The following is an 11,975-nucleotide window of genomic DNA, read 5'->3' as shown; positions in this document are numbered from 1 at the left end:
AATCTCCACGAAGCAAAAAAACAATGAATTATCTTGAGCCCGTTGTTAATGTTTTTAAAGAGCAAACACATCGGTAAAGGGGAATATATATTTTAGATAGCTCACTGCTTTAAATTAGAAAAATGATATCATGCTTAGCAGTTACACAGAAAGCAACACTGCAATAACTAATGACACGAGTAAGCTCATTCCTAATGATCAACCCATAGAACATGACACATAAGGAAGCATAGTGAGTACTGCTAAGCTCTTATTTCTAGTGATTAATCTATCCACATGCACCCTAAAACCCAGATGTAATGGATAGGTGATGAAAGCCTCTAGGCAGAAGAAGGTGGCTTCTTGTATGGTGTTGGAGGAGGCAGAATCTTGCGGGGTGGCTTGTGAGGATCTTGACCTTTCTCCACTGGTGGGTGTCCTGGATAGTGACCATAAGGTGGTGATGGCAAGTGCTTTGGGGGTGCTGGAGTTTCTACTTTGGGAGGTAGACTAGTGGGTGGCTTCTCTACCTTAGGAGGTGCCTGAACTGGGGTTGGTGGCTTATACACTGGTGGTTTCTCTACTTTGGGAGGTAGAGTTGGAGGTTTAGAAATTGGGGTTGGTGGCTTGTGAATTGGCACCGATGGTTTGGGGGGTTGGTAAACTGGGGTTGGTGGCTTATGTTCAGGGGTTGGATTGCTTACTGGAGGAGACTTGTAAATAGGAGTTGGTGGCTTCTCAATTGGGGGAGGTTTCTGAATTGGAGTGGGGGGCTTGTGCTCATATGGAGGTGGCTTTGGGTAATCGGCATTGGATGGAGTGGTGAGAAGCACCACTGCTAGAAACAACACTAGTAAGCTTGTGCTAGACATATTGGCTACTGATGATTCAAAACTAGAAGGGTGGATGCCATTTTATAATGCCTATTGTGGGCCCTCGTCGGCAGCACAGTATCAAGTAGTTTCATCCATTTCATACGCAAGTTATGAAAAAAATAATGTATTGTAGATTTTTAGGTGAGGAGGGGTCCGTTTTGGGTCCCTTTGATTTGAAAATGGTAAATTGAAACAGTGAAGTTAAAATTGAGTGGACAAAAGCTTTGAGAGGTAAGAACATAACCAATACCTTTTGGACTTTTAAACAGTTTTTTATCACGTGATATATTTGAAAGTTTAAGGTTAGATAGGAATGTTTATCTTATATTATTTGTGTATTTAGTATCTACTATTTATAACCTCTATTTACAAAAGTTAAGTCCTTTTTGTAGTTGTTTTGTTATATAATGTATTATAAACTTGATTTAAAATATTAAGTGTTATCATTTTTGTGTGTGTTCTAATAAGTATTACTATTTACTTTAAAAAAATAACAAATTAAATTTTAACATGCACATAGACTATATAATACATTATCAACGCATGACCTTGGGTACATAAAAGACTAGGCGCAGTGTGTGTGTGTATATATATATATGATTATTATTATTACTTTTTCTTTTTCCTTTGGTTAGAGTCGGTGCAACTTGGTGCGATTTATGAATGTCCATGTTGGTACTTTTATATAAATAAAAATAATAATAATAATAATAACCCTTTTTTTCAACAAAAAATAATAATAATAATAATCCTTTTTGTTTTGTTAGGATTTGGGAATATGGACCACTCTACACTTGTCCTTTCCGAAGATTTTGCAATGTCTATCTATTACGCGTACGCGTTTCTTGATTTCTCATATAAATTTTGACATTAATGGGTGCCGGTGGAGAAATAGGCATGGTAGCATGTGTACCTGAAATAAATTAATTAGCTGAATGTTGTAGAGATGGTGGGACCTTATTGCTGAACTCAAGGAGTGATTGACACTTGCAAATTCCAAATACACAAAATAAGACTAATACCAAATGAGAGATAGAGCTTGCATGAGTCTTTTACCCTAGATTGGAAATTAATCGCTTGCCATGGAAGATAAAGGTCCTCATTGTCCTCAAGCAACTTAAAGATGGCTACTTTTTGTTAAAAATCCTACACCAGCACTCAAAGCAAGGCCCAATCACTTTTTGGGCTACTATCTCTATTTTGTAATTTTTTACTTTTAATGCATGCACGACCTAAGCAGTGGAGGCTCAGGATTTTTTTTTTTTTTTTAGGGTGGTAAATAGTGTTGTCATTTTTTTATCTTAAAAGTAGTGTAATTTTTTGCTAATAAAAAAGAAAAATACAGAAAAAAACAATTTCATTATGTGGCTAATTGCAAAAAAAGCTAGAGTTTGGAGAGAATGTTTATTTATTTATTTAATTTTAAAAATGAATTGTAGCAATTTTAAGAGTAAAGCTACTAACACAACACTTTTATAACAAAATCTAGGTGGCAAGTTGTTAAAAATGTTAAAAAATAATAATGTCATTTGTAGGTCTATATAAAAACTAATTAAAACTTGCCACTTAACCTTTATTGTAAAATTATTGTGAAAATAGCACTAAAATAATCATATTCAATCTTATTTCAACTAGGATTAAACAAAATTTAGGGTTAGGGTGTTTAAAATTTTATTTTAGGGGTCAAAAAAAATTTTAATTTATATGTAATTTTTGTTTTTCGGGCAGGTCCAGGGAGAGCCGCCCTTGGACCTAAGCGCATGTATTTTTTACGAGAAAATCTATGATTGATAAAGCATAAATCCATAAAGTCAAACGAAAAAAGAGGGACAAGAGATTTCTATTCATTCATTTTTTATGATCCCTTATTTCTTCCAGGATTAAATGTATTTTTCTTATAATTCACTATTTCTTCTAGTATAACATATATTTGTATTTTTCTTTTCTTTTCTTTTCTTTTTAGGAAGTAGATAGGCAAATGTCCCTTGTAAAATTTTTTTTATTTATATACCCATTTATATTGTATAAAAAATAAAACTAAAAGGTATACATGAGTTTAGTAGTCAGAATTAAAATATTGTTGGTTACTCTGCTATTATAAGTGTCTGTGAAATGTGGAAGGCTTAAGAGCTAGCGTTCAAGTTTTTAAAAAAGAGTTTCACATACATACACACTTAGATTAAGTTAGAGTAAAATTTCTATCTATCTTGTATAAAAAAAAAATTAAAATTAAAATATTGTTGCACCTTGATGGAGACTAGCAAAGTAAGAGCATTAGCATCATATTCCTTAAAATTTCTCCCAATTTTAGGATAAGAATCTATTTTTTCTTACCATTTTCAAAATGCCCACATTAGATTTTCTACTCTAAAATCTAAACCCAATTTCAATTAAATATTATTTCTTTTAATTTTTTTTTTAAATTTCCTGTTAAAGCCCAAAACGCCCACACCTAGATTTTCTACTCTAAAATCTAAACCCAGTTTCAATTAAATATTATGTCTTTCATTTTTTTTTTTTTTTTTGCTTTTCCTATTAAAGCCCAAAACACCCACACCTAGACACATATTAGAAATGGTCCAATCCTGTCGTCACTGGCCAGTGGCGGAGCCAGGAAATTTTCTTAGGGGGGCAAATTAGTTATGCCTATATTGTGTTAATGGGTTAAACCTACATTACTTCTACCTACATTAGCTCAAAATGCAAAAAACTCAAGTTAATTTGGCCCAAATTGTGGCAAAAAATAATTTACTTTATTTCATAAACTAACTTTAAGTAAACTTGTGCCTACATTTTTTTTCACCGTACTAAATTATTTGTACTTAGGTTTGAACTTACCTTTTTACATTCTAGAGCTTTTCTAAGTAGTTACATCTAATGTTTCAGCATTTAGGATAAAAAATTGATTAATAGGTATGAAATTTTGAAGATTTATACAATAATTTTTGTTAAAAAAAGAAGTGTGAACAATGAAGTGCAAATTACTATTTAAGTGCAATTAGATCAAATCAGACAATTAAAAAATTATTTTTCCTCCTACTATTATCAGATATAAATAGATAATCTAATATTCTAATATAAGCTACATTATTATATATTATATTATTATTATTATTAATTGTAATGTACTGTGTAAAGAACATTAAATCACCTAAACAAAACTAATATATCTTATTAATAAAAAAAATAAAGAAAGATAAAAGTGTTATTTGGGAAATGCTGTACAGCTATACAGCACTTCTACTCAGTCTAGAAGTTTACTAGTCGGTCAAAGACTCAAAGTGTACTGCTTCACAATAGTGTTGAGCAGTTATTAACAAATATAACAGCAATGTTAAGCAAACAAACGACAGAGCGGCAAGAGAGAAAGAGGTGTATCAGTGTTGCGCCGAGGAGTGGCGCGTTACAGACTCCCAGCAAGAACACTGGCAGCGTGGTTAACTGGCCATGGCAAGCGACGCAATTGGAACAGTACACAGTAACCTAAATTTTTTTTTTTTGAGTTTATATATGTTGCAAATTTGGAATTTATAAAAGGTGAATGAGGGGTTTTGGAGGAACGTGGGCTGATTATTGGGCTAGATAGTGGATTTTTTGTTTGTTTATTTTTATTTTTTACCGAATTTAATTTTTTGGGTTTTTTCCTTTTTCCCAAATTAAATTTTTGGGTTAAATTTCACTGGATTAGCTTAAAATTTTGAGTAGCCCATTCTAAATTTTTAAGAAATTCCAAAAAAATATTTATTTTAAATTTTTTTCAAAATTTTCAAGGGGCCAAGGCCCCCTCGGTCCTCAAGTGGCTCTGCCACTAGGGGGCAAAGTAATCCAAAAATCCTATACTAAAGGGGTTTGGGAGGAGGGTCAGGGGGGCAGTTGCCCCCCCTCGCCCCCCTTAGCTCCGCCCCTGTCACTGGCAGTGCCAGACTCCAAGCAGTCGTTGCCCATGTCAGTCGTCGCAACCACTGATCTACATATATGCCCCGAGAGAGAGTAAAAGTCCATTTAGAAAATTAATGAACATTGCTCCTAGAAAGCAATTGTAACAAAATCCTAAAATGGGGAATCCATAGGGAGACTATTGTGCGGTGTTTTTTCCCCCTAAATTACTCCTTTACCCTATTTTAGGGATATTAATGCTAATGTTCATAGTCTCTAATGAAGGCATATGGGCATGCACATATTTAGTGATTGATGGACTAGACATATACTGATTTAGTGATTGTTGTGGGATGAACACAAATATATACTTTTTAAGATAGGTACATAGTGGGAGAGGAGGAGTTAGAGTTTGAACTACAAATTTAGGGAACTACAAAGGATATATCATTACCAAAGTTTTCAATTCCATTCTAGTGACCATTTTAGTTTGTCCATTAGAAATAGAATATTTCAATACTGGTCTATTTTTGACTAGTGAAATAATATATTTCAATACCGGTCAATTCCAGTATACCGTATCAGGTTTACCATTATTTTATATATATATATATGATATTGAAAAAAAAAAAAAAAAATGAAAGACATAATATTTAATTGAAACTGGGTTTAGATTTTAGAGTAGAAAATCTAGGTGTGGGCGTTTTGGGCTTTAACAGGAAATTTAAAAAAAAAATTAAAAGAAATAATATTTAATTGAAATTGGGTTTAGATTTTAGAGTAGAAAATCTAATGTGGGCATTTTGAAAATGGTAAGAAAAAATAGATTCTTATCCTAAAATTGGGAGAAATTTTAAGGAATATGATGCTAATGCTCTTACTTTGCTAGTCTCCATCAAGGTGCAACAATATTTTAATTTTAATTTTTTTTTTATACAAGATAGATAGAAATTTTACTCTAACTTAATCTAAGTGTGTATGTATGTGAAACTCTTTTTTAAAAACTTGAACGCTAGCTCTTAAGCCTTCCACATTTCACAGACACTTATAATAGCAGAGTAACCAACAATATTTTAATTCTGACTACTAAACTCATGTATACCTTTTAGTTTTATTTTTTATACAATATAAATGGGTATATAAATAAAAAAAATTTTACAAGGGACATTTGCCTATCTACTTCCTAAAAAGAAAAGAAAAGAAAAGAAAAATACAAATATATGTTATACTAGAAGAAATAGTGAATTATAAGAAAAATACATTTAATCCTGGAAGAAATAAGGGATCATAAAAAATGAATGAATAGAAATCTCTTGTCCCTCTTTTTTCGTTTGACTTTATGGATTTATGCTTTATCAATCATAGATTTTCTCGTAAAAAATACATGCGCTTAGGTCCAAGGGCGGCTCTCCCTGGACCTGCCCGAAAAACAAAAATTACATATAAATTAAAATTTTTTTTGACCCCTAAAATAAAATTTTAAACACCCTAACCCTAAATTTTGTTTAATCCTAGTTGAAATAAGATTGAATATGATTATTTTAGTGCTATTTTCACAATAATTTTACAATAAAGGTTAAGTGGCAAGTTTTAATTAGTTTTTATATAGACCTACAAATGACATTATTATTTTTTAACATTTTTAACAACTTGCCACCTAGATTTTGTTATAAAAGTGTTGTGTTAGTAGCTTTACTCTTAAAATTGCTACAATTCATTTTTAAAATTAAATAAATAAATAAACATTCTCTCCAAACTCTAGCTTTTTTTGCAATTAGCCACATAATGAAATTGTTTTTTTCTGTATTTTTCTTTTTTATTAGCAAAAAATTACACTACTTTTAAGATAAAAAAATGACAACACTATTTACCACCCTAAAAAAAAAAAAAAAATCCTGAGCCTCCACTGCTTAGGTCGTGCATGCATTAAAAGTAAAAAATTACAAAATAGAGATAGTAGCCCAAAAAGTGATTGGGCCTTGCTTTGAGTGCTGGTGTAGGATTTTTAACAAAAAGTAGCCATCTTTAAGTTGCTTGAGGACAATGAGGACCTTTATCTTCCATGGCAAGCGATTAATTTCCAATCTAGGGTAAAAGACTCATGCAAGCTCTATCTCTCATTTGGTATTAGTCTTATTTTGTGTATTTGGAATTTGCAAGTGTCAATCACTCCTTGAGTTCAGCAATAAGGTCCCACCATCTCTACAACATTCAGCTAATTAATTTATTTCAGGTACACATGCTACCATGCCTATTTCTCCACCGGCACCCATTAATGTCAAAATTTATATGAGAAATCAAGAAACGCGTACGCGTAATAGATAGACATTGCAAAATCTTCGGAAAGGACAAGTGTAGAGTGGTCCATATTCCCAAATCCTAACAAAACAAAAAGGATTATTATTATTATTATTTTTTGTTGAAAAAAAGGGTTATTATTATTATTATTATTTTTATTTATATAAAAGTACCAACATGGACATTCATAAATCGCACCAAGTTGCACCGACTCTAACCAAAGGAAAAAGAAAAAGTAATAATAATAATCATATATATATATACACACACACACTGCGCCTAGTCTTTTATGTACCCAAGGTCATGCGTTGATAATGTATTATATAGTCTATGTGCATGTTAAAATTTAATTTGTTATTTTTTTAAAGTAAATAGTAATACTTATTAGAACACACACAAAAATGATAACACTTAATATTTTAAATCAAGTTTATAATACATTATATAACAAAACAACTACAAAAAGGACTTAACTTTTGTAAATAGAGGTTATAAATAGTAGATACTAAATACACAAATAATATAAGATAAACATTCCTATCTAACCTTAAACTTTCAAATATATCACGTGATAAAAAACTGTTTAAAAGTCCAAAAGGTATTGGTTATGTTCTTACCTCTCAAAGCTTTTGTCCACTCAATTTTAACTTCACTGTTTCAATTTACCATTTTCAAATCAAAGGGACCCAAAACGGACCCCTCCTCACCTAAAAATCTACAATACATTATTTTTTTCATAACTTGCGTATGAAATGGATGAAACTACTTGATACTGTGCTGCCGACGAGGGCCCACAATAGGCATTATAAAATGGCATCCACCCTTCTAGTTTTGAATCATCAGTAGCCAATATGTCTAGCACAAGCTTACTAGTGTTGTTTCTAGCAGTGGTGCTTCTCACCACTCCATCCAATGCCGATTACCCAAAGCCACCTCCATATGAGCACAAGCCCCCCACTCCAATTCAGAAACCTCCCCCAATTGAGAAGCCACCAACTCCTATTTACAAGTCTCCTCCAGTAAGCAATCCAACCCCTGAACATAAGCCACCAACCCCAGTTTACCAACCCCCCAAACCATCGGTGCCAATTCACAAGCCACCAACCCCAATTTCTAAACCTCCAACTCTACCTCCCAAAGTAGAGAAACCACCAGTGTATAAGCCACCAACCCCAGTTCAGGCACCTCCTAAGGTAGAGAAGCCACCCACTAGTCTACCTCCCAAAGTAGAAACTCCAGCACCCCCAAAGCACTTGCCATCACCACCTTATGGTCACTATCCAGGACACCCACCAGTGGAGAAAGGTCAAGATCCTCACAAGCCACCCCGCAAGATTCTGCCTCCTCCAACACCATACAAGAAGCCACCTTCTTCTGCCTAGAGGCTTTCATCACCTATCCATTACATCTGGGTTTTAGGGTGCATGTGGATAGATTAATCACTAGAAATAAGAGCTTAGCAGTACTCACTATGCTTCCTTATGTGTCATGTTCTATGGGTTGATCATTAGGAATGAGCTTACTCGTGTCATTAGTTATTGCAGTGTTGCTTTCTGTGTAACTGCTAAGCATGATATCATTTTTCTAATTTAAAGCAGTGAGCTATCTAAAATATATATTCCCCTTTACCGATGTGTTTGCTCTTTAAAAACATTAACAACGGGCTCAAGATAATTCATTGTTTTTTTGCTTCGTGGAGATTTGCTCAAGATAATTCACATTCCGTACTACAATGATGACATAATAATCGATCTTCATCCATCCTGTTTACCAAATCTCAACAGGGTTCGACCAAGATAAAACAAAACATTATAAAAAAAAAATGACAAGATTGGTTGATAGTAATACTTGGCATCAGCATCACTTTAAACAAACAGAGCCTGGATTCCACCTAAAAGATTTATAATATATGGTTATTTATGAATCTAGTAAAGCACATGCACTAGTTTGTTGTCAACGTTAAAGCAAAATCAAGAGATTGCCCAACTTCTATCAAACCTTTCGTAGGGGTGGGTGCATCAAACGATCACCGTGAACTAGTTTAGTGAACAACAAGAGTTTAGTTTCTAGCAGATAACTTCAAACATATTGGATATGGTTAAATTAAGAATTCTATTTCAAATAACCAAAAAAAATGAATGAAATATGCAAAAGTTAATTATTACAAATTTTACTTTATAGTCACTGTAAGCTAATATAACAATGAATGTTATTAATTGATATCAACAACATAATTTTCTTTTTGACCAAAAAATAAATGATATCAACAACATAATAAAAGAATGTCACAATTACTTTTTTTTTTTTTTTTTAATTGTTAATGAGTCGATGAGACATTATGTAAAAGTTATGTACTAAAAGTGCTAGTGTCGCTAGCATTACTCAAACCAAATATCTATTTATATATGTTGTAGTACCTTGCTAATAGAGAAAAAAAATTGAAAATATAGTAAATTTGTCTTTGAGATGGTGATAAGGAGGAGGAAATTTTTTTTCTCAAAAAAAAAAAAAAAAGGATAAAATTTAGGCCTTTTCTAGTTGTTCAAACATCAACCAAGAAGAAACTTAAGAGGGAGATCATCATTGAGTTGCCCCTCTTTCAATAAGCTAAACTTTGACTATGACTTCAACGGTTCTACCTTATGTGCAAAAGGGCTTTTACAAATTATAAAATAATTATAAACTTGAGAAGGATCTAAAAAATAAAAAAATAGGAATAAAAATACATGTAAAAAATAGTATAGAGACATGTACTGTAAGAAATTTAGACCCCTTAAACCAACCAGATTAACCTAGTTAATTAGCGAAGTGATTAACTTAGTCAAATTATGCAGTTCTAGATTATCACAAACATACAATCATATCAAGAATATAAAGCAGCGGAAATATAAAAGACACAATGATATGATCACCTAAGAAACCACACAGTAAAAACCTGGAGAGGATTTGACTTAATTATCCTCAAGGTAAACCTGAATCTGCTATGAAAGAATCGAAGTTCATACAAAAGAACTTACAAGCTCCTCGCTTGACTTCTTAATGCTACCCACCAGTAGAACTTACTGACACGATCACGTGCAAACTCCGTATCTACGAACTCCTTCTTTCTTGGATTCTCCAATCAAGATACAAGCACCTCCACTTGTTTTTCTTTAAGCTCCAATGACAGCAACCTTGTTGATCATCAAGATGTAGATAATATCTCTACCTTGACAACCCTAAATTTATGTGAAGGAAAGCTCCTCTAGATCTCACAAGAGATTCACATAAACCGCAAATATGAGCAACAAAGGCTTAGAAAGGTTTGGGTACAAAACCCTAGATACAAAAGAAGCACTCTCGTCTCTCTCTCTAAAAGCTCTAAAAAACGTGGCTTAGAGTTTCCTTTATATAGTGGGAGAAGTAGATCTGAAAGCCTAATCCTTAATGGGCTTGGGCTGAGTTGGAAATTTTGTAGAAAAAATATTCTGCCCGAGATTCGATCGATCAAGTCTTTCTTTCGATCGATCGAGCTAGACCGAAAGTCATTAATACTTCTGCAGCCACTTGATTCTAACTTTACATAAAACGCCCACATTTTGAGCAAGTCTAAACGAGATTAACAACCTGTTTTGATCATGGTTTGCCAACAATACACATTAGAGTTCTAAATACATAAATTCCTAAATCTTTAGAACTTAACAAACTCCCGCTTTGACAATCCGTGACAAAACACAAACTAAAAACTCAAAGTTTACAAAGTAAAAGCCCATTACAAAAATAATGCTCATAATAACAAATCCAACCTAACTACTATCTATCAGTTGCAAGTATAGACAATAGTTGAATTGAATCAACCTGTATATTTCTTGAAACACTAAACAAAATGCATAAATGCATGTGTGGCAGAAAAACAGTAAATCAACTAATATGTAAACTAACTCCCCCCCTAAGTTAGATACATCAAAAACAATGTACACATATTCCCATTATTTTATCTAAATCTCCCCCTTTTTGTCACGAATTGACAAATATAACTCAAACAAAGAGTAACAAAGGTCAAGAGAAAATAGACAATCAAGGGAAGGAAACACAAAACAAATCAACTCTATAGAAAATAGAGACACCTCCCCCTATGAACAACAAATGTTAAAAACAAGCTTCTCCCCCTATAAAAATAGAAAAAACAAAACAAGTTTTGGGAAAAACAGTATGGGGAAAAATAAAGGAGTTTGGGGGGGGGGGGGGGTGGGGGGGGGAAGACACACAAATCAAAGTTAAAAACTAAGGTGAGGATACACATGAAGAAAAAATATTCTCTCTTTCAATAAAATGCAAACATGGCACTATGTGACCTATAAACAGTTGTATGAGTAGAGAAAATATTTGCACATTGATTATCCATAATATCTTTTAAGAAAATTTTTTTTGCAGTTCACACATAAGAAATAGCATATACTAAAATGTACAAAACCCAAAAAATTAATCAATCAATTTTTAAATCAAGTTGAGTACCCAATTTAGCAAAGTGTATACATGCTATGTGTGAAAGCAATGAGAGATATGACTGCAAAATTGCAAGATGGATACAAAAACAATGCAATGCATGTGAATCTTAAACACAAATGACGCATGAAAAAAATTTTTGGTCAAAAACATAAAAACTGAAAATTTTCAATTTCGATTGATCGAGAATCGATCGAACATCAATCGAGTCAGGCAGACTCAAATCAAAAATTTTAATCACAATTTCGATTGTCAAAAAACAGGTTCGATCGATCGAAAGTCTGGAAAAATAAGATTTTTGATAATAGAGCATGTTAATGCATAAACTCCTCAAAACACATTGTTTTAAACAAAATGCATGAGAATGAGACGAAAAGTTTTTCAAAAATACTTGAATTCAACCCAGATCTTCCAAAATAAGGATTTTCAATCAATTTGTTCTCAAAGCGCAAATATTAAACA

General features: G+C 32.7%; 2 protein-coding genes across 2 annotated transcripts; one reads left to right on the top strand and one right to left on the bottom strand.

Moving 5' to 3' along the window:
• Window positions 1–320: 320 nt before the first annotated feature.
• On the bottom strand, window positions 321–851 carry LOC111991524 (repetitive proline-rich cell wall protein 2). Its single transcript, XM_024023297.2, has one exon. It carries the CDS (start codon window positions 849–851, stop codon window positions 321–323), a length of 531 nt encoding a protein of 176 aa, XP_023879065.1.
• Window positions 852–7,879: 7,028 nt separating this feature from the next.
• On the top strand, window positions 7,880–8,410 carry LOC136066684 (repetitive proline-rich cell wall protein 2-like). The gene has a single exon (XM_065771404.1). The coding sequence runs from the start codon at window positions 7,880–7,882 to the stop codon at window positions 8,408–8,410; it is 531 nt and encodes a 176-aa protein (XP_065627476.1).
• Window positions 8,411–11,975: the final 3,565 nt, after the last annotated feature.

The sequence above is a fragment of the Quercus suber genome, unplaced genomic scaffold, assembly GCF_002906115.3.
Source record: "Quercus suber isolate HL8 unplaced genomic scaffold, Cork oak 2.0 scaffold_43, whole genome shotgun sequence".
NCBI classification, from domain to species: Eukaryota; Viridiplantae; Streptophyta; class Magnoliopsida; order Fagales; family Fagaceae; genus Quercus; species Quercus suber.
This window is presented reverse-complemented; position numbering and strand designations above follow the sequence as displayed.